General features: G+C 48.1%; 1 protein-coding gene across 1 annotated transcript in view; it reads left to right on the top strand.

Annotated features, from left to right (window-relative positions):
• Positions 1-23,228, top strand: part of LOC138365215 (uncharacterized) — a 503,803-nt gene that overhangs the window by 419,275 nt on the left and 61,300 nt on the right. Inside the window, exons 7-8 of the mRNA XM_069325466.1 lie at positions 15,410-15,555; positions 23,127-23,228. The exon at positions 23,127-23,228 is cut by the window's right edge and continues 55 nt beyond it. Coding sequence (XP_069181567.1) covers positions 15,410-15,555; positions 23,127-23,228 — 248 coding nt within the window. The remainder of the gene's footprint in view (positions 1-15,409; positions 15,556-23,126) is intronic.

Here is a 23,228-nt window from a genome sequence, read left to right as displayed (position 1 = left end):
GCTATTTGAACCACCCCACCGCCGGCACTCGGATAGTAATCTTGGGCATAGCATTTTACCAAATCACCTCATTCTTTGGGGCACACGTGAGGAACACAAATGCGAACAAGCCTGAATGGTCCCCAGGACAATATGCAACTGAAAACTCACACCCCAGAAGTGACTCGAACCCATACTCCCAGGAGCCACGCAACTGGTATGTACAAGATGCCTTAATCCACTTGACCATCACGACCGGACAAAATGAGGTGATAGCCGAGGCTATTTGAACCACCCCACCGCCGGCACTCGGATAGTAATCTTGGGCATAGCATTTTACCAAATCACCTCATTCTTTGGGGCACACGTGAGGAACACAAATGCGAACAAGCCTGAATGGTCCCCAGGACAATATGCAACTGAAAACTCACACCCCAGAAGTGACTCGAACCCATACTCCCAGGAGCCACGCAACTGGTATGTACAAGATGCCTTAATCCACTTGACCATCACGACCGGACAAAATGAGGTGATAGCCGAGGCTATTTGAACCACCCCACCGCCGGCACTCGGATAGTAATCTTGGGCATAGCATTTTACCAAATCACCTCATTCTTTGGGGCACACGTGAGGAACACAAATGCGAACAAGCCTGAATGGTCCCCAGGACAATATGCAACTGAAAACTCACACCCCAGAAGTGACTCGAACCCATACTCCCAGGAGCCACGCAACTGGTATGTACAAGATGCCTTAATCCACTTGACCATCACGACCGGACAAAATGAGGTGATAGCCGAGGCTATTTGAACCACCCCACCGCCGGCACTCGGATAGTAATCTTGGGCATAGCATTTTACCAAATCACCTCATTCTTTGGGGCACACGTGAGGAACACAAATGCGAACAAGCCTGAATGGTCCCCAGGACAATATGCAACTGAAAACTCACACCCCAGAAGTGACTCGAACCCATACTCCCAGGAGCCACGCAACTGGTATGTACAAGATGCCTTAATCCACTTGACCATCACGACCGGACAAAATGAGGTGATAGCCGAGGCTATTTGAACCACCCCACCGCCGGCACTCGGATAGTAATCTTGGGCATAGCATTTTACCAAATCACCTCATTCTTTGGGGCACACGTGAGGAACACAAATGCGAACAAGCCTGAATGGTCCCCAGGACAATATGCAACTGAAAACTCACACCCCAGAAGTGACTCGAACCCATACTCCCAGGAGCCACGCAACTGGTATGTACAAGATGCCTTAATCCACTTGACCATCACGACCGGACAAAATGAGGTGATAGCCGAGGCTATTTGAACCACCCCACCGCCGGCACTCGGATAGTAATCTTGGGCATAGCATTTTACCAAATCACCTCATTCTTTGGGGCACACGTGAGGAACACAAATGCGAACAAGCCTGAATGGTCCCCAGGACAATATGCAACTGAAAACTCACACCCCAGAAGTGACTCGAACCCATACTCCCAGGAGCCACGCAACTGGTATGTACAAGATGCCTTAATCCACTTGACCATCACGACCGGACAAAATGAGGTGATAGCCGAGGCTATTTGAACCACCCCACCGCCGGCACTCGGATAGTAATCTTGGGCATGGCATTTTACCAAATCACCTCATTCTTTGGGGCACACGTGAGGAACACAAATGCGAACAAGCCTGAATGGTCCCCAGGACAATATGCAACTGAAAACTCACACCCCAGAAGTGACTCGAACCCATACTCCCAGGAGCCACGCAACTGGTATGTACAAGATGCCTTAATCCACTTGACCATCACGACCGGACAAAATGAGGTGATAGCCGAGGCTATTTGAACCACCCCACCGCCGGCACTCGGATAGTAATCTTGGGCATAGCATTTTACCAAATCACCTCATTCTTTGGGGCACACGTGAGGAACACAAATGCGAACAAGCCTGAATGGTCCCCAGGACAATATGCAACTGAAAACTCACACCCCAGAAGTGACTCGAACCCATACTCCCAGGAGCCACGCAACTGGTATGTACAAGATGCCTTAATCCACTTGACCATCACGACCGGACAAAATGAGGTGATAGCCGAGGCTATTTGAACCACCCCACCGCCGGCACTCGGATAGTAATCTTGGGCATAGCATTTTACCAAATCACCTCATTCTTTGGGGCACACGTGAGGAACACAAATGCGAACAAGCCTGAATGGTCCCCAGGACAATATGCAACTGAAAACTCACACCCCAGAAGTGACTCGAACCCATACTCCCAGGAGCCACGCAACTGGTATGTACAAGATGCCTTAATCCACTTGACCATCACGACCGGACAAAATGAGGTGATAGCCGAGGCTATTTGAACCACCCCACCGCCGGCACTCGGATAGTAATCTTGGGCATAGCATTTTACCAAATCACCTCATTCTTTGGGGCACACGTGAGGAACACAAATGCGAACAAGCCTGAATGGTCCCCAGGACAATATGCAACTGAAAACTCACACCCCAGAAGTGACTCGAACCCATACTCCCAGGAGCCACGCAACTGGTATGTACAAGATGCCTTAATCCACTTGACCATCACGACCGGACAAAATGAGGTGATAGCCGAGGCTATTTGAACCACCCCACCGCCGGCACTCGGATAGTAATCTTGGGCATAGCATTTTACCAAATCACCTCATTCTTTGGGGCACACGTGAGGAACACAAATGCGAACAAGCCTGAATGGTCCCCAGGACAATATGCAACTGAAAACTCACACCCCAGAAGTGACTCGAACCCATACTCAGTTGCATATTGTCCTGGGGACCATTCAGGCTTGTTCGCATTTGTGTTCCTCACGTGTGCCCCAAAGAATGAGGTGATTTGGTAAAATGCTATGCCCAAGATTACTATCCGAGTGCCGGCGGTGGGGTGGTTCAAATAGCCTCGGCTATCACCTCATTTTGTCCGGTCGTGATGGTCAAGTGGATTAAGGCATCTTGTACATACCAGTTGCGTGGCTCCTGGGAGTATGGGTTCGAGTCACTTCTGGGGTGTGAGTTTTCAGTTGCATATTGTCCTGGGGACCATTCAGGCTTGTTCGCATTTGTGTTCCTCACGTGTGCCCCAAAGAATGAGGTGATTTGGTAAAATGCTATGCCCAAGATTACTATCCGAGTGCCGGCGGTGGGGTGGTTCAAATAGCCTCGGCTATCACCTCATTTTGTCCGGTCGTGATGGTCAAGTGGATTAAGGCATCTTGTACATACCAGTTGCGTGGCTCCTGGGAGTATGGGTTCGAGTCACTTCTGGGGTGTGAGTTTTCAGTTGCATATTGTCCTGGGGACCATTCAGGCTTGTTCGCATTTGTGTTCCTCACGTGTGCCCCAAAGAATGAGGTGATTTGGTAAAATGCTATGCCCAAGATTACTATCCGAGTGCCGGCGGTGGGGTGGTTCAAATAGCCTCGGCTATCACCTCATTTTGTCCGGTCGTGATGGTCAAGTGGATTAAGGTATCTTGTACATACCAGTTGCGTGGCTCCTGGGAGTATGGGTTCGAGTCACTTCTGGGGTGTGAGTTTTCAGTTGCATATTGTCCTGGGGACCATTCAGGCTTGTTCGCATTTGTGTTCCTCACGTGTGCCCCAAAGAATGAGGTGATTTGGTAAAATGCTATGCCCAAGATTACTATCCGAGTGCCGGCGGTGGGGTGGTTCAAATAGCCTCGGCTATCACCTCATTTTGTCCGGTCGTGATGGTCAAGTGGATTAAGGCATCTTGTACATACCAGTTGCGTGGCTCCTGGGAGTATGGGTTCGAGTCACTTCTGGGGTGTGAGTTTTCAGTTGCATATTGTCCTGGGGACCATTCAGGCTTGTTCGCATTTGTGTTCCTCACGTGTGCCCCAAAGAATGAGGTGATTTGGTAAAATGCTATGCCCAAGATTACTATCCGAGTGCCGGCGGTGGGGTGGTTCAAATAGCCTCGGCTATCACCTCATTTTGTCCGGTCGTGATGGTCAAGTGGATTAAGGCATCTTGTACATACCAGTTGCGTGGCTCCTGGGAGTATGGGTTCGAGTCACTTCTGGGGTGTGAGTTTTCAGTTGCATATTGTCCTGGGGACCATTCAGGCTTGTTCGCATTTGTGTTCCTCACGTGTGCCCCAAAGAATGAGGTGATTTGGTAAAATGCTATGCCCAAGATTACTATCCGAGTGCCGGCGGTGGGGTGGTTCAAATAGCCTCGGCTATCACCTCATTTTGTCCGGTCGTGATGGTCAAGTGGATTAAGGCATCTTGTACATACCAGTTGCGTGGCTCCTGGGAGTATGGGTTCGAGTCACTTCTGGGGTGTGAGTTTTCAGTTGCATATTGTCCTGGGGACCATTCAGGCTTGTTCGCATTTGTGTTCCTCACGTGTGCCCCAAAGAATGAGGTGATTTGGTAAAATGCTATGCCCAAGATTACTATCCGAGTGCCGGCGGTGGGGTGGTTCAAATAGCCTCGGCTATCACCTCATTTTGTCCGGTCGTGATGGTCAAGTGGATTAAGGCATCTTGTACATACCAGTTGCGTGGCTCCTGGGAGTATGGGTTCGAGTCACTTCTGGGGTGTGAGTTTTCAGTTGCATATTGTCCTGGGGACCATTCAGGCTTGTTCGCATTTGTGTTCCTCACGTGTGCCCCAAAGAATGAGGTGATTTGGTAAAATGCTATGCCCAAGATTACTATCCGAGTGCCGGCGGTGGGGTGGTTCAAATAGCCTCGGCTATCACCTCATTTTGTCCGGTCGTGATGGTCAAGTGGATTAAGGCATCTTGTACATACCAGTTGCGTGGCTCCTGGGAGTATGGGTTCGAGTCACTTCTGGGGTGTGAGTTTTCAGTTGCATATTGTCCTGGGGACCATTCAGGCTTGTTCGCATTTGTGTTCCTCACGTGTGCCCCAAAGAATGAGGTGATTTGGTAAAATGCTATGCCCAAGATTACTATCCGAGTGCCGGCGGTGGGGTGGTTCAAATAGCCTCGGCTATCACCTCATTTTGTCCGGTCGTGATGGTCAAGTGGATTAAGGCATCTTGTACATACCAGTTGCGTGGCTCCTGGGAGTATGGGTTCGAGTCACTTCTGGGGTGTGAGTTTTCAGTTGCATATTGTCCTGGGGACCATTCAGGCTTGTTCGCATTTGTGTTCCTCACGTGTGCCCCAAAGAATGAGGTGATTTGGTAAAATGCTATGCCCAAGATTACTATCCGAGTGCCGGCGGTGGGGTGGTTCAAATAGCCTCGGCTATCACCTCATTTTGTCCGGTCGTGATGGTCAAGTGGATTAAGGCATCTTGTACATACCAGTTGCGTGGCTCCTGGGAGTATGGGTTCGAGTCACTTCTGGGGTGTGAGTTTTCAGTTGCATATTGTCCTGGGGACCATTCAGGCTTGTTCGCATTTGTGTTCCTCACGTGTGCCCCAAAGAATGAGGTGATTTGGTAAAATGCTATGCCCAAGATTACTATCCGAGTGCCGGCGGTGGGGTGGTTCAAATAGCCTCGGCTATCACCTCATTTTGTCCGGTCGTGATGGTCAAGTGGATTAAGGCATCTTGTACATACCAGTTGCGTGGCTCCTGGGAGTATGGGTTCGAGTCACTTCTGGGGTGTGAGTTTTCAGTTGCATATTGTCCTGGGGACCATTCAGGCTTGTTCGCATTTGTGTTCCTCACGTGTGCCCCAAAGAATGAGGTGATTTGGTAAAATGCTATGCCCAAGATTACTATCCGAGTGCCGGCGGTGGGGTGGTTCAAATAGCCTCGGCTATCACCTCATTTTGTCCGGTCGTGATGGTCAAGTGGATTAAGGCATCTTGTACATACCAGTTGCGTGGCTCCTGGGAGTATGGGTTCGAGTCACTTCTGGGGTGTGAGTTTTCAGTTGCATATTGTCCTGGGGACCATTCAGGCTTGTTCGCATTTGTGTTCCTCACGTGTGCCCCAAAGAATGAGGTGATTTGGTAAAATGCTATGCCCAAGATTACTATCCGAGTGCCGGCGATGGGGTGGTTCAAATAGCCTCGGCTATCACCTCATTTTGTCCGGTCGTGATGGTCAAGTGGATTAAGGCATCTTGTACATACCAGTTGCGTGGCTCCTGGGAGTATGGGTTCGAGTCACTTCTGGGGTGTGAGTTTTCAGTTGCATATTGTCCTGGGGACCATTCAGGCTTGTTCGCATTTGTGTTCCTCACGTGTGCCCCAAAGAATGAGGTGATTTGGTAAAATGCTATGCCCAAGATTACTATCCGAGTGCCGGCGGTGGGGTGGTTCAAATAGCCTCGGCTATCACCTCATTTTGTCCGGTCGTGATGGTCAAGTGGATTAAGGCATCTTGTACATACCAGTTGCGTGGCTCCTGGGAGTATGGGTTCGAGTCACTTCTGGGGTGTGAGTTTTCAGTTGCATATTGTCCTGGGGACCATTCAGGCTTGTTCGCATTTGTGTTCCTCACGTGTGCCCCAAAGAATGAGGTGATTTGGTAAAATGCTATGCCCAAGATTACTATCCGAGTGCCGGCGGTGGGGTGGTTCAAATAGCCTCGGCTATCACCTCATTTTGTCCGGTCGTGATGGTCAAGTGGATTAAGGCATCTTGTACATACCAGTTGCGTGGCTCCTGGGAGTATGGGTTCGAGTCACTTCTGGGGTGTGAGTTTTCAGTTGCATATTGTCCTGGGGACCATTCAGGCTTGTTCGCATTTGTGTTCCTCACGTGTGCCCCAAAGAATGAGGTGATTTGGTAAAATGCTATGCCCAAGATTACTATCCGAGTGCCGGCGGTGGGGTGGTTCAAATAGCCTCGGCTATCACCTCATTTTGTCCGGTCGTGATGGTCAAGTGGATTAAGGCATCTTGTACATACCAGTTGCGTGGCTCCTGGGAGTATGGGTTCGAGTCACTTCTGGGGTGTGAGTTTTCAGTTGCATATTGTCCTGGGGACCATTCAGGCTTGTTCGCATATATATATATATATATATATATATATATATATATATATATATATATATATATATATATATATATATATATATATATCGAGATTCCCACTGTCCCTATCTACTATCTAGCGAACCCACAGGCAGGGGAACGGGCCTGTATTAAACAGCGGGGAAAGAAGACCCTGTTGAGCTTGACTCAACAGGGGTGAGTCAACAGTGAGTTATGCACCTATATAGGTGCATAATCGCTAATCTCTGAAAGTTCTTCACCGATTGCTTTGAAATTTTCACACAACGTCCCATTCGCATCCGAGCGGGTTTTTATATATATATACTATATAGTTGTCACGTCTGTGACGGAAAAAAAACATGTTTTTTTTTCTGAAAAACTGTTTTTTATGTGTTTTTCATGTAAGGAAAATCTTCGAAACCTCTTTACCGATTACTTTGAAATTTTGACACAACGTTGCATTCAAATTGGCGCGTCTTTTTATATACCTACTATATAGATGCCACACCTGTGACAGGTAAAAACATGCGTTTTTGAACAACAGCGCCATCTGTTGCACATAATAGCAACACACACGCTATACTAAATATGTCACGAATTCCATGTCAATGTTTCCGATTGCATTGATAAATTTTATTTTTATATATTTCGATTTATTTTATTTTTTATTGAATTATTTTGTTTGACATTGTGTTGGAACTGAGCTGTGTTGTTTACCATACCGTTCATTTCGTAAGTGTATGGATAAAGGATGGTATGGATGGTATGGATGGATGGTATGGATGGTAAGTGTATGGATAAAGGATGGTATGGATGGTATGGATGGATGGTATGGATGGTAAGTGTATGGATAAAGGAGGACTCGTAGCCTGGTGGATAGCGCGCAGGATTCGTAATTCTGTGGCGCGGGTTCGATTCCCGCACGAGGCAGAAACAAATGGGCAAAGTTTCTTTCACCCTGAATGCCCCTGTTACCTAGCAGTAAATAGGTACCTGGGAGTTAGTCAGCTGTCACGGGCTGCTTCCTGGGGGTGGAGGCCTGGTCGAGGACCGGGCCGCGGGGACACTAAAGCCCCGAAATCATCTCAAGATAACCTCAAGATAAGATGCCACACCTGTGACAGGTACAACTATGCTTCTCTTGACAAACAGCGCCATCTGTTGCATGTAAGAGCAACACACACCTGCTATACTTATATAAATGTTACAATTCCATTTGAATGTTTCTGATTGCATTGATAAATTTAATTTTCATAGATTTTGATTTATTTTCATTTTGATGTATTCATTTCATGTGAATTGTGTTGGAATTGAGCTGTGTTGTTTACCATACCGTTCATTTCGTGAGTATAGTTTATTTTTGTTTTTCATTGTTTTACATTTCGTTTTTTTTAATTGTTCTTATTATTCAATGATGGGTTACATCAGATCATATGGGAGAGCATGGACGAGGGAGTGGGGAATGGTGGGGAGGACGAGGGGACGAGGGAGTGGGGAATGGTGGGGAGGACGAGGGGACGAGGGAGTGGGGAATGGTGGGGAGGACGAGGGGACGGAAGTGAGAGATGGTGGGGAGGACGAGGGGACGAGGGAGGAAGTAATGGTGGGGAAGGACGAGGGGGACGGGGGAGTTTGGGATGGTGGGGACGAGGGGACGGGGGAGTTTGGGATGGTGGGGACGAGGGGACGGGAGAGTTTGGGATGGTGGGGACGAGGGGACGGGAGAGTTTGGGATGGTGGGGACGAGGGGACGGGAGAGTTTGGGATGGTGGGGACGAGAGGACGGGAGAGTTTGGGATGGTGGGGACGAGGGGACGGGAGAGTTTGGGATGGTGGGGACGAGGGGACGGGAGAGTTTGGGATGGTGGGGACGAGGGGACGGGAGAGTTTGGGATGGTCGGGACGAGGGGACGGGAGAGTTTGGGATGGTGGGGACGAGGGGACGGGAGAGTTTGGGATGGTGGGGACGAGGGGACGGGAGAGTTTGGGATGGTGGGGACGAGGGGACGGGAGAGTTTGGGATGGTGGGGACGAGGGGACGGGAGAGTTTGGGATGGTGGGGACGAGGGGACGGGAGAGTTTGGGATGGTGGGGACGAGGGGACGGGAGAGTTTGGGATGGTCGGGACGAGGGGACGGGAGAGTTTGGGATGGTGGGGACGAGGGGACGGGAGAGTTTGGGATGGTGGGGACGAGGGGACGGGAGAGTTTGGGATGGTGGGGACGAGGGGACGGGAGAGTTTGGGATGGTGGGGACGAGGGGACGGGAGAGTTTGGGATGGTGGGGACGAGGGGACGGGGGAGTTTGGGATGGTGGGGACGAGGGGGACGGGAGAGTTTGGGATGGTGGCGACGAGGGGACGGGAGAGTTTGGGATGGTGGGGACGAGGGGACGGGAGAGTTTGGGATGGTGGGGACGAGGGGACGGGAGAGTTTGGGATGGTGGGGACGAGGGGACGGGAGAGTTTGGGATGGTGGGGACGAGGGGACGGGGGAATGGAGAATGGTGGGGAGGACAAAGGGACAGAGGAGTAGGGCATGGTGGGAAGGAAGAGGGGATAGTGGAGTGGGGAGGACTGGGGGAGACGGGTCGCAACACGTGGCCGGGTAATGATAGTATTAAATAAGATTGCATATAAAGTTTCGCTCGTTCCTAACGTACATGACAGCTTGGGCGGTCTGCGGGCTTCTAGGCGGGGAAATAATTATTCTCGAGGCAGGAAAGAACTTATTAGACTGCGATCATAACATTATCTGGTACATATTGACCCGAGTCACAGGCTTCTGTAAAACTCAAAGTCCGGATGTAAGAATTGAAAAAAATAAGTTATGTGACGACTTTTCCTTGTTGAATTGACAGGAATTCTTCTTGGAAGAGAGGGGTGAAGAGGGACGGTAGAAGAGAGGGTCTGATTGTGGGACAGAAAGCATGGGAAGATGTGAGAGAGAGGGGTTGTTGATGCTCGTCTGGGAGGGCAATTCAGTAGTTTGACGGGCAAGTGACTTGTCCTGAGGGTTAGAGAACGTGTCAGGGATAGCTCGTACGTGTAGCCGGATCGGCTTGCTGGTGTGGTGGAGAGGATGGGGCGGCTTGCTGGTGTTGTGGGGAGGATGGGGCGGCTTGCTGGTGTGGTGGGGAGGATGGGGCGGCTTGCTGGTGTGGTGGGGAGGATGGGGCGGCTTGCTGGTGTGGTGGAGAGGATGGGGCGGCTTGCTGGTGTGGTGGAGAGGATGGGGCGGCTTGCTGGTGTGGTGGAGAGGATGGGGCGGCTTGCTGGTGTGGTGGAGAGGATGGGGCGGCTTGCTGGTGTGGTGGAGAGGATGGGGCGGCTTGCTGGTGTGGTGGAGAGGATGGGGCGGCTTGCTGGTGTGGTGGAGAGGATGGGGCGGCTTGCTGGTGTGGTGGAGAGGATGGGGCGGCTTGCTGGTGTGGTGGAGAGGATGGGGCGGCTTGCTGGTGTGGTGGAGAGGATGGGGCGGCTTGCTGGTGTGGTGGAGAGGATGGGGCGGCTTGCTGGTGTGGTGGAGAGGATGGGGCGGCTTGCTGGTGTGGTGGGGAGGATGGGGCGGCTTGCTGGTGTTGTGGGGAGGATGGGGCGGCTTGTTGGTGTGGTGGAGAGGATGGGGCGGCTTATCCAAGTCCAGGACAAGGGAGAGGGCTTGCCTACTGGATCACCTTCACATAACGACCGTTGCGTGCATGATCACCTGCACATAACGACCGTTGCGTGCATGATCACCTGCACATAACGAGCGTGTCCCGCACGCACTAAACAACAGTTTCAAGCACAACACAAGGCAGTGAGGCCATTTACAGGGCCATTAACAAATAATATTTTAATAATAAATTTATTTAAAGATATATATATATATAGTAATGGGATTAATTATATATAGCCAATCAATTACAACTTTATGGGTGGAAATTGATTAAACCTAACTAACGGAGGATCAAAAATACAGTCCTGTCAGTGGGATTGACTGGGGAAATGGTGGTAAATGACCAATCAATTAACATATGATTGGATTGTTAATTGATTGATTGATTGTTAATTGATTGTTAATTGTTATATGATTGGATTGGAGATTGATGAACATTTGTCTTTATCAATTGAATATTTTCCCCCTTCACAAAAAACTGCAGGCAATTCCATTCATCTGGATTCTAGGAGACTCGAACCTGGGAACCCCAAATGTGTGTGAGCCCGAAGCTCTATCGACCGAGCTATTAAGTAGTGTTAATAGGGAAAAAATCATTTACTGCAGCCAAATGTGTTAAGAATGCGTGACTAGGGAATGCAGCACATCCCTAGATGCTGCGAGGTGCCTGTAACTCTCTGGCACTGCCACATCTCTACTATAATGGAGTCCTTACCCCACTAACTGGGAATTCCTTTCCACGGTCTTACCTTAAGTTGCTAATACAGAGGTGTAGAGAGGGCTACACACTGGTGAGAAGCCAGGTTAATATATTAGACGCATCAGGCAGACTCTTCAACACAGCAGATCATGTGGCTGATCTGTGTGTATTTCACAAACCCCCCACACACTACAAACTATCACTGTACTCTCTCTACAAGTGCCTCCTTCAGCACGACACTACCACACAAGTGCCTCCTTCAGCACCACACAAGTGCCTCCTTCAGCACCACACTACCACACAAGTGCCTCCTTCAGCACCACACAAGTGCCTCCTTCAGCACCACACTACCACACAAGTGCCTCCTTCAGCACCACACAAGTGCTTCCTTCAGCACCACACTACCACACAAGTGCCTCCTTCAGTACGACACTACCACACAAGTGCCTCCTTCAGCACCACACTACCACACAAGTGCCTCCTTCAGCACCACACTACCACACAAGTGCCTCCTTCAGCACCACACTACCACACAAGTGCCTCCTTCAGCACGACACTACCACACAAGTGCCTCCTTCAGCACCACACTACCACACAAGTGCCTCCTTCAGCATGACACTACCACACACCAGGTGTGACGAGAGGCAGGTGTTCCCCCAGCACGGACACGTCACCTCGCCCACTCTAAACACCCGAAACACCCGCAGTTCTGTAACGTATATTAGCCAGAGTCGACCGCCCCCCCCCCCCCCTTCACTCCAACAACTGCAAAAACTTTGCTTCACAAAACTCTAACTTTCCTAACTTCAAAGTAACTCTATTGAAGTCTACCAACAATAAAAATAATAATAATTATAATTTTAATAATAAAAATAAATTATTACATTAAATCCAATAATAACGCTCAAAATATCATAAATAATATAACATAAAACAGCTCTTTACTTCTCTCACGGAACACAAAAGTAGTTCATATTTTACGCAACATTCTCAGTAAAGTCATTTGTATTAAAGGAATTCTTTATTAGTTGTATGAATCTCTGTTAACAAATATATCTCGTGTTTTTCTAAAGAGATAAAATGCTTCAATCTGTTAATACGTTTGTGAAGTGGGGAGTCCCAAGGCTTTTGTGTACCTGGGTGTAGGCCCCCGGGGCTTTTGTGTACCTGGGTGGAGGCTCCCTGGGGCTTTTGTGTACCTGGGTGGAGGCCCCTGGGGCTTTTGTGTACCTTGGTGGAGGCTCCCTGGGGCTTTTGTGTACCTGGGTGGAGGCCCCTGGGGCTTTTGTGTACCTGGGTGGAGGCCCTTGGGGCTTTTGTGTACCTGGGTGGAGGCCCTTGGGGCTTTTGTGTACCTGGGTGGAGGCCCTTGGGGCTTTTGTGTACCTGGGTGGAGGCCCTTGGGGCTTTTGTGTACCTGGGTGGAGGCCCATGGGGCTTTTGTGTATCTGGGTGAAGGTCCCTGAGGCTTTTGTGTACCCGGGTGGAGGTCCCTGGGGCTTTTGTGTACCTGGGTGGAGGCCCCGGGGCTTTTGTGTACCGGGGTGGAGGCCCCTGGGGCTTTTGTGTACCTGGGTGGAGGCCCCTGGGGCTTTTGTGTACCTGGGTGGAGGCCCCTGGGGCTTTTGTGTACCTGGGTGGAGGCCCTGGGGCTTTTGTGTACCTGGGTGGAGGCCCCTGGGGCTTTTGTGTACCTGGGTGGAGGTCCCTGGGGCTTTTGTGTACCCGGGTGGAGGCCCGGGGCTTTTGTGTACCTGGGTGGAGGCCCCGGGGCTTTTGTGTACCTGGGTGGAGGTCCCTGGGGCTTTTGTGTTCCAGGGTGGAGGCCCCCGGGGCTTTTGTGCACCTGGGTGGAGGTCCCTGGGGCTTTTGTGTACCCGGGTGGAGGCCCCCGGGGCTTTTGTGTACCTGGGTGGAGGTCCCCGGGGCTTTTGTGTACCTGGGTGGAGGTCCCCGGGGCTTTTGTGTACCTGGGTGGAGGCCCCCGGGGCTTTTGTGTACCTGGGTGGAGGCCCCGGGGCTTTTGTGTACCTGGATGGAGGTCCCTGGGGCTTTTGTGTACCTGGGTGGAGGCCCCGGGGCTTTTATGCACCTGGGTGGAGGCCCCCGGGGCTTTTATGCACCTGGGTGGAGGCCCCGGGGCTTTTGTGTACCAGGGTGGAGGCCCCCGGGGCTTTTATGCACCTGGATGGAGGCCCCCGGGGCTTTTGTGTACCTGGGTGGAGGTCCCTGGGGCTTTTGTGTACCAGAGTGGAGGCCCCCGGGGCTTTTGTGTACCTGGATGGAGGCCCCCGGGGCTTTTGTGTACCTGGGTGGAGGTCCCTGGGGCTTTTGTGTACCAGAGTGGAGGCCCCCGGGGCTTTTGTGTACCTGGATGGAGGCCCCCGGGGCTTTTGTGTACCTGGGTGGAGGTCCCTGGGGCTTTTGTGTACCAGAGTGGAGGCCCCCGGGGCTTTTGTGTACCTGGATGGAGGCCCCCGGGGCTTTTGTGTACCTGGATGGAGGCCCCCGGGGCTTTTGTGTACCTGGGTGGAGGCCCCGGGGCTTTTGTGTACCAGGGTGGAGGCCCCGGGGCTTTTGTGTACCAGGGTAGAGGCCCCTGGGGCTTTTGTGTACCTGGGTGGAGGCCCTTGGGGCTTTTGTGTACCTGGGCGGAGACTCCAAGACTTTTGTACACCTGGGCGGAGACTCCAAGACTTTTGTACACCTGGGCGGAGACTCCAAGACTTTTGTACACCTGGGCGGAGACTCCAAGAATTTTGTACACCTGGGCGGAGACTCCAAGAATTTTGTACACCTGGGTGGAAGTCCAAATTAATGACTTTCTAGGAGACCTCTGGTGATACCATATATATACCACGGGGTTGGACTTATCAGCTTGATACCATATATACCAGGGGGTTGGACTTATCAGCTTGATACCATATATACCAGGGGGTTGGACTTATCAGCTTGATACCATATATACCACGGGGTTGGACTTATCAGCTTGATACCATATATATACCCGGGGGTTGGACTTATCAGTTTGATACCATATATATACCAGGGGGTTGGACTTATCAGCTTGATACCATATATATACCCGGGGGTTGGACTTATCAGCTTGATACCATATATATACCACGGGGTTGGACTTATCAGTTTGATACCATATATATACCAGGGGGTTGGACTTATCACTTTGATACCATATATACCAGGGGGTTGGACTTATCAGCTTGATACCATATATACCACGGGGTTGGACTTATCAGCTTGATACCATATATATACCCGGGGGTTGGACTTATCAGCTTGATACCATATATATACCAGGGGGTTGAACTTATCAGTTTGATACCATATATATACCAGGGGGTTGGACTTATCAGCTTGATACCATATATATACCCGGGGGTTGGACTTATCAGCTTGATACCATATATATACCACGGGGTTGGACTTATCAGTTTGATACCATATATATACCAGGGGGTTGGACTTATCAGCTTGATACCATATATATACCCGGGAGTTGGACTTATCAGCTTGATACCATATATACCAGGGGGTTGTACTTATCAGCTTTATACCATATATATAACAGGGGGTTGGACTTATCAGCTTGATACCATATATATATTCCAGGGGGTTGGACTTATCAGTTAGATACCATATATATACCAGGGGGTTGGACTTATCAGCTTGATACCATATATACCAGGGGGTTGGACTTATCAGTTTGATACCATATATATACCAGGGGACTTGTGCTATACCACACTAGTGGTGATGTGTTATGTTACCTGTGTTACCTGTGTTACCTGTGTTACCTGGTTGTCTTGTAAGTAACTTATGCAACTTATCTGTTGCTCTGTTGCAATGATTCGTTGAAACAGTGTTACTTATAAGTTGTGTTACTTATGGGTAGTGTTACGTAATAATAGTGTTACTTATGGGCAGTGTTACGTTAGAATAGTGTTACTTACGGGTAGTGTTAAGTTCTATTAGTTTTACTTAAGGTAGCGTTACGTTAGCTAAGGAGTCGTGTTCCGTAAGACTGTTGTTACCTGTTACCTGAGACCTGTTCCCTGTTCCAGACGTTCCTGAGGCGAGCATCACCGTGGGAGGGAAGGAGGTGACGGGGAGTGAGACGGGGTACCTGGTGACGGCTGGTAGTGACGTCACCTTCACCTGCTCCGTCACAGCCCACCCGCCCGCATACAACGTCACCTGGCTCCATAATGTGAGTGTTACTGTGTGTGTGTGTGTGTGTGTGTGTGTGTGTGTGTGTGTGTGTGTGTGTGTGTGTGTGTGTGTGTGTGTGTGTGTGTGTGTGTGTGTGTGTGTGTGTGTGTGTGTGTGTGTGTGTGTACTCACCTAGTTGTACTTGCGGGGCCAAAGAGCTCTGGCTCTTTGGTCCCGCCTCTCAACTGTCAATCAACTGGTGTACAGATTCCTGAGCCTACTGGGCTCTATCATATCTACACTTGAAACTGTGTATGGAGTCAGCCTCCACCACATCACTGCCTAATGCATTCCATTTGTCAACCACTCTGATACTAAAAATGTTCCTTCTAACGTCTCTGTGGCTCATGTGGGTACTCAGTTTCCACCTGTGTCCCCTTGTTCGCGTCCCACCAGTGTTGAATAGTTTATCCTTGTTTACCCGGTCGATTCCCCTGAGGATTTTGTAGGTTGTGATCATGTCTCCCCTTACTCTTCTGTCTTCCAGTGTCGTAAGGTGCATTTCCCGCAGCCTTTCCTCGTAACTCATGCCTCTTAGTTCTGGGTGTGTGTGTGTGGGTGTTTGTGTACTCACCTAGTTGAGCTTGCAGGATCGAGCATCTGCTCCTAAGCCCCACCTTCCAACCATCGGTAGTTCAAGGAGGTAATTCTTTTAATTGTTTTGTTTCTTATCAGGTTGGCTTCAACATCTTCCTCATCTTATCCTTCCCATTCATTTACTCCTCTTAGGATGTGGCTCATCCTAAGATGAGCCACATCCTCATCTGTGTTTTCAGTTTCCAATTATGCCGCCTAATTCCACAGCTGTTCCTTAATTAGATCACTTCTATATCTTCGCTGTCAATCCCAATTAGGACCTTGCACATCGTTATCATGTCTACTCAGTTCCTCTTTCCCTCTAGTGCAGTGAGGTCTCGTTCCCATAGCATGCTATCGTGGCCCAGCTCTCATGAGATCTAAATACGGGCTCACCATAGCCCGTGCTACTTGGGACATTTTGTTCCAAGTTGCGAATCTTTAACAACAACAACAACAACATCTCATGGGATCAGGAATGATCATTTCTGTATAATTTTTGGACATTTTCAAGCTTTGTTTTATGTGTTTCTCGAGCCCCTCGTCTCCTGGACGGGTAGTACTATGCACCAATATGTGGTGATCGACCACAAGAAAGTTGACATCTTGTCTGACGGAATTTGACCAAATGGAAAGCATTTTTTAATGGCAATATATGTTCAGACCATAACCTAATCTCTCCTAGTGATCCTAGGCCTAATAGACGTTATCTTAGGCTTAATAGACGTTATCTTAGGCCTGATATAGTACATATAAGTACTATACTAGAAATTGGAATGATTAAGTTTTGGTTTTAGCTTAATTTTTTTCCGGATTCTATTCAAATAAAAGTTCACAGAATAAAATTTTGATGGTCCATCGCTATATATTGGTACCTTTTGATGGTTCATCACTACATATTGGTACCTTTTGATGGTCCATCACTACATATTGGTACCTTTTGATGGTCTATCACTACATATTGGTACCTTTTGATGGTACCTGCCATATAGTTGTAATTACTTGACACTTTCCCCTGATAATTCCCGAAAGATAAGTCTTTTTTTTTCTGAAGTGGGAAGTTGCCTTCCTCTCACCCTATGCTGTTCTTCAAGCATTTCTACTCCAATTCCTCTCCTTATAGCTATGCATTTGCCAGGGTTAAAGTCTAGCAGCCGTTTTTCAGACCATGTCTAGAGATTGTCAAGTACATGTTGTAATGCACTGAAGTTCTCAGTTCTGCATCTTCAGAAACCATTGGTAAGGATAAGTGTATTATCACTGTTAATTTGTTTTACAAATATTATGAAGAGCCTCAGAAGAGACCCTTGAGGCACTCCACTCATTTCCTCTCTTTATAATGATAGTTCACCTCTTACTAACACTTTGCCTCCTTCCTGGAAGGTATTCCTTCTCCCATTTTAGTGCTTTTCCCTTTTCGCGTGTTTTCTAGTTAGTATTGGAGTCACTATTGAGGAACAATGATTAAAACTCTCTACCATACCAGGAAAATGCAGTCTTCCCAGGCCCTCTACCCTGTTTGATAGATAGAGCTGAAAAAAGTTGGTCAAGCAGGATTTGACTTTGTTGAATTATGTTTGAATCATGGAAACTAAATTCTTGCTTTCTATGTGTTTCATGAGCCATTGTTAATGTCTCGTTATTATCTTGCAGTGATTGCTTGTTATTGCTGCTTGTCTGCAGTTCAGTGGCTTGTGGGTTCCGCCCTTCTTGTAAATAGGGACCATAGTAGTCACTTTCTAAATTTCTGGTAGTTCTCCCTATTTCTAGTGAGGAGTTGAAGACCATGGAACTTGGTCCATACAGTGATGCTGCTATCTCTCTCAAGATCTGTGATGAGATCTTGTCATGGGGGGGGGGGGGAGGGGGTGGTAGCTTTTAATACATCACCTCATCTAATTGTTGCTTTACTTCCTCTGGTGTGACGTCTATTCTAACCAGTCTTCTTCTGGTCCCGCCTGTTACAGTTGATATATAAAACTTTGTAACAGCTTTTATTCAGTGGCTTTCATCTCTTTTGTGTAACGTGGGGCCTCGTAGCCTGGTGGATAGCGCGCAGGACTCGTAATTCTGTGGCGCGGGTTCGATTCCCGCACGAGGCAGAAACAAATGGGCAAAGTTTCTTTCACCCTAAATGCCCCTGTTACCTAGCAGTAAATAGGTACCTGGGAGTTAGTCAGCTGTCACGGGCTGCTTCCTGGGGGTGGAGGCCTGGTCGAGGACCGGGCCGCGGGGACACTAGAAAAAGCCCCGAAATCATCTCAAGATAACCTCAAGATCTCAAGAAGATAACCTTATCACTTGTTCATTTTCAGGTGACATACGTCGTCCTCCTCACGTAGCTATATAGTAGTTTAGGTTGATCCTTGACTTTGGGAACTACATCCTTCTCATACTGCTCCTCCGCTGGTCTCCGAATTATTGTATATACATTCCTCTTTCTTGTATACCTGTTGTAGCTCTTCTGTGTTCTGGGGTTTCTACCTGTTGTAGCTCTTCTGTGTTCTGGGGTTTCTACCTGTTGTAGCTCTTCTGTGTTCTGGGGTTTCTACCAGTTGTAGCTCTTCTGTGTTCTGGGGTTTCTACCTGTTGTAGCTCTTCTGTGTTCTGGGGTTTCTACCTGTTGTAGCTCTTCTGTGTTCTGGGGTTTCTATCTTTACATGATTCTCTTTCTTCCCTCTAAGTGTTGTCTGTTAAACCATGAGATAATAATTTATATTGGCGGCTTTATCAGTTCTTGTGGCTCTTTTGTACGTTCTTGTGGGTCTTTTGTACGTTCTTGTGGCTCTTTTGTACGTTCTTGTGGCTCTTTTGTACGTTCTTGTGGCTCTTTTGTACGTTCTTGTGGGTCTTTTGTACGTTCTTGTGGCTCTTTTGTACGTTCTTGTGGGTCTTTTGTACGTTCTTGTGGCTCTTTTGTACGTTCTTGTGGCTCTTTTGTACGTTCTTGTGGCTCTTTTGTACGTTCTTGTGGCTCTTTTGTACGTTCTTGTGGGTCTTTTGTACGTTCTTGTGGGTCTTTTGTACGTTCTTGTGGCTCTTTTGTACGTTCTTGTGGGTCTTTTGTACGTTCTTGTGGCTCTTTTGTACGTTCTTGTGGGTCTTTTGTACGTTCTTGTGGCTCTTTTGTACGTTCTTGTGGGTCTTTTGTACGTTCTTGTGGCTCTTTTGTACGTTCTTGTGGCTCTTTTGTACGTTCTTGTGGCTCTTTTGTACGTTCTTGTGGCTCTTTTGTACGTTCTTGTGGGTCTTTTGTACGTTCTTGTGGGTCTTTTGTACGTTCTTGTGGGTCTTTTGTACGTTCTTGTGGCTCTTTTGTACGTTCTTGTGGGTCTTTTGTACGTTCTTGTGGCTCTTTTGTACGTTCTTGTGGGTCTTTTGTACGTTCTTGTGGGTCTTTTGTACGTTCTTGTGGCTCTTTTGTACGTTCTTGTGGGTCTTTTGTACGTTCTTGTGGGTCTTTTGTACGTTCTTGTGGCTCTTTTGTACGTTCTTGTGGCTCTTTTGTACGTTCTTGTGGCTCTTTTGTACGTTCTTGTGGGTCTTTTGTACGTTCTTGTGGCTCTTTTGTACGTTCTTGTGGGTCTTTTGTACGTTCTTGTGGGTCTTTTGTACGTTCTTGTGGCTCTTTTGTACGTTCTTGTGGCTCTTTTGTACGTTCTTGTGGGTCTTTTGTACGTTCTTGTGGGTCTTTTGTACGTTCTTGTGGGTCTTTTGTACGTTCTTGTGGGTCTTTTGTACGTTCTTGTGGCTCTTTTGTACGTTCTTGTGGCTCTTTTGTACGTTCTTGTGGCTCTTTTGTACGTTCTTGTGGCTCTTTTGTACGTTCTTGTGGGTCTTTTGTACGTTCTTGTGGCTCTTTTGTACGTTCTTGTGGCTCTTTTGTACGTTCTTGTGGCTCTTTTGTACGTTCTTGTGGCTCTTTTGTACGTTCTTGTGGCTCTTTTGTACGTTCTTGTGGCTCTTTTGTACGTTCTTGTGGGTCTTTTGTACGTTCTTGTGGGTCTTTTGTACGTTCTTGTGGCTCTTTTGTACGTTCTTGTGGCTCTTTTGTACGTTCTTGTGGCTCTTTTGTACGTTCTTGTGGCTCTTTTGTACGTTCTTGTGGGTCTTTTGTACGTTCTTGTGGCTCTTTTGTACGTTCTTGTGGGTCTTTTGTACGTTCTTGTGGCTCTTTTGTACGTTCTTGTGGGTCTTTTGTACGTTCTTGTGGGTCTTTTGTACGTTCTTGTGGCTCTTTTGTACGTTCTTGTGGGTCTTTTGTACGTTCTTGTGGGTCTTTTGTACGTTCTTGTGGCTCTTTTGTACGTTCTTGTGGCTCTTTTGTACGTTCTTGTGGCTCTTTTGTACGTTCTTGTGGGTCTTTTGTACGTTCTTGTGGCTCTTTTGTACGTTCTTGTGGGTCTTTTGTACGTTCTTGTGGGTCTTTTGTACGTTCTTGTGGCTCTTTTGTACGTTCTTGTGGCTCTTTTGTACGTTCTTGTGGGTCTTTTGTACGTTCTTGTGGGTCTTTTGTACGTTCTTGTGGGTCTTTTGTACGTTCTTGTGGGTCTTTTGTACGTTCTTGTGGCTCTTTTGTACGTTCTTGTGGCTCTTTTGTACGTTCTTGTGGCTCTTTTGTACGTTCTTGTGGCTCTTTTGTACGTTCTTGTGGGTCTTTTGTACGTTCTTGTGGCTCTTTTGTACGTTCTTGTGGCTCTTTTGTACGTTCTTGTGGCTCTTTTGTACGTTCTTGTGGCTCTTTTGTACGTTCTTGTGGCTCTTTTGTACGTTCTTGTGGCTCTTTTGTACGTTCTTGTGGCTCTTTTGTACGTTCTTGTGGGTCTTTTGTACGTTCTTGTGGCTCTTTTGTACGTTCTTGTGGCTCTTTTGTACGTTCTTGTGGCTCTTTTGTACGTTCTTGTGGCTCTTTTGTACGTTCTTGTGGGTCTTTTGTACGTTCTTGTGGCTCTTTTGTACGTTCTTGTGGCTCTTTTGTACGTTCTTGTGGCTCTTTTGTACGTTCTTGTGGCTCTTTTGTACGTTCTTGTGGGTCTTTTGTACGTTCTTGTGGCTCTTTTGTACGTTCTTGTGGGTCTTTTGTACGTTCTTGTGGCTCTTTTGTACGTTCTTGTGGCTCTTTTGTACGTTCTTGTGGGTCTTTTGTACGTTCTTGTGGGTCTTTTGTACGTTCTTGTGGGTCTTTTGTACGTTCTTGTGGGTCTTTTGTACGTTCTTGTGTACTTATTGATCCTGCCTGCAGCATCGACCTCTAGCTCTTGGACCCCGCTTGTCACACCGTTGGTTGTCTAATGCAGTGACTCCTATCATACTTGCTTTTAAACACACACACACACACACACACACACACTCACACACACACACACACACACACACACACACACACACACACACACACACACACACACACACACACACACACACACACACACACACGAGGGCCTCGCGGCTGAGTGGACAGCGCTCAGGAGTCGTAGTCATAAGGGCCCGAGTTTGATTTCAGGCTGAGGCGGAAAGAAATGAGCAGAGTTTCTTTCACCCTGTTGTCCTTGTTCACCTAGCAGTAAATAGGTACCTGGGAGATAGACAGCTGCTACGGGCTGCTTCCTGGGGATATGTGTGTGTGTGTTGGAAATATATGTATTAGATATAATAGAGGAAAAATAGATTGGTTAGAAAGGCGGGGTCCAAGAGCTAATGGCTCTTGGAGCTTTTCTGACCGTCTTCCCAGTACTCTTTGTCGTATAACGCTTTGAAACTATTGACGGTTTTGGCCTCTACCACCTTCTCACTTAGCTTGTTCCAACCGTCTACCACTCTGCAAAAAGAAATCTTTCTAATGTTTTTTTCGACACCTTTATTTCCTTAGCTTGAATCTGTGTCCTTTTCCTCCTGGTGATGCTGGTTTCAGGAATGGCTCCTTGTCAGTTTGGGCTATTCTTGTTATTATTTTGTATGTGGTGATCATATTTCCTCTTTTGCTTCTATCTTCTAGTTTAGGCATGTTTACCGCCTCTAGTCTCTCCTCGTAACTCTTGTTTTTCAATTCCAGAAGACATTTTCTAGCTTGCTTTTGCGTCTTTTAAAGTTTCTTTATATGCTTCTTGAGTTTTGGGCGCCATACAACTGCTGCATATTCCAGGTTTGGTCTCACAAAGGTCATGAACAGATTATTTAGTGTTTCACCATCCATATAATTAAAAGCAAGTCTGAAGTTGGAAAGCGACGCATCCGCTCCTCTCACAGTGTTCTCTATGTGTCCGCTCCTCTCACAGTGTTCTCTATGTGTTCCTCTGGCGACAGTTTACTGTACAAAACCACCTCCAGGTCTCGTTCTTTGTTAGAGCCCTTTAATTCCTTTTCACATAGTTTGTTAGATGTGTGTGGTCTATTTTCTCTAAATTCCACATTCCATAACGTAGCATTTATTCACATTGATTTCCATTTGCCACGTGTCGCTCCAAGCACTTATTTTATCCCGGAGTGTTTGTGTTTGAGTGTTTGTGTTTGAGTGTGTGTGTTTGAGTGTCTGTGTGTGTGTGTGTGTGTGTATGTGTGTTTGAGTGTGTGTGTGTGTGTGTGTGTGTTGGAGTGTGTGTGTGTGTGTGTTTCAGTGTGTGTGTGTGTTTGAGTGTGTGTGTGTGTGTGTTTGTTTGAGTGTGTGTGTGTGTGTGTGTGTGTGTTTGTTTGAGTGTGTGTGTGTGTTTGATGTACGGATGTAATAAGAGTCTCCCCCTACTCCCCCTCCTCCAAAGTTTTCCCCCAGCAAAGCTCTTCTTAAATCCCAAATTCCCCTGTTCCCTGAATTTTCGAATTATCCAAGAGCCCCAAATGTTCCCCTGTTCCTCATGTCAAAGAGCTCTCTTCATCCACTTGAGACACCAAGAGTCTCAGCGCTCCTTCCCCCCCTGGCCTCCGTATCTCTCAAGAGTCCGCCCCCCCCTCCCCCCTTTGCTATGTAGAGTTCCCCAAGGCAGGTGTTTCCCTCCCCAGGGTCGAGTGGTGAGCGAGGGAGGTCGACGGTGGCGGCCGAGGGACTGGGAGCTGCAGGTGTCGCAGGTGAGGAGGGCGGACGCTGGCCTCTACACCTGCCTG

Source organism: Procambarus clarkii, chromosome 16 (assembly GCF_040958095.1).
Source record: "Procambarus clarkii isolate CNS0578487 chromosome 16, FALCON_Pclarkii_2.0, whole genome shotgun sequence".
NCBI classification, from domain to species: Eukaryota; Metazoa; Arthropoda; class Malacostraca; order Decapoda; family Cambaridae; genus Procambarus; species Procambarus clarkii.
This window is presented reverse-complemented; position numbering and strand designations above follow the sequence as displayed.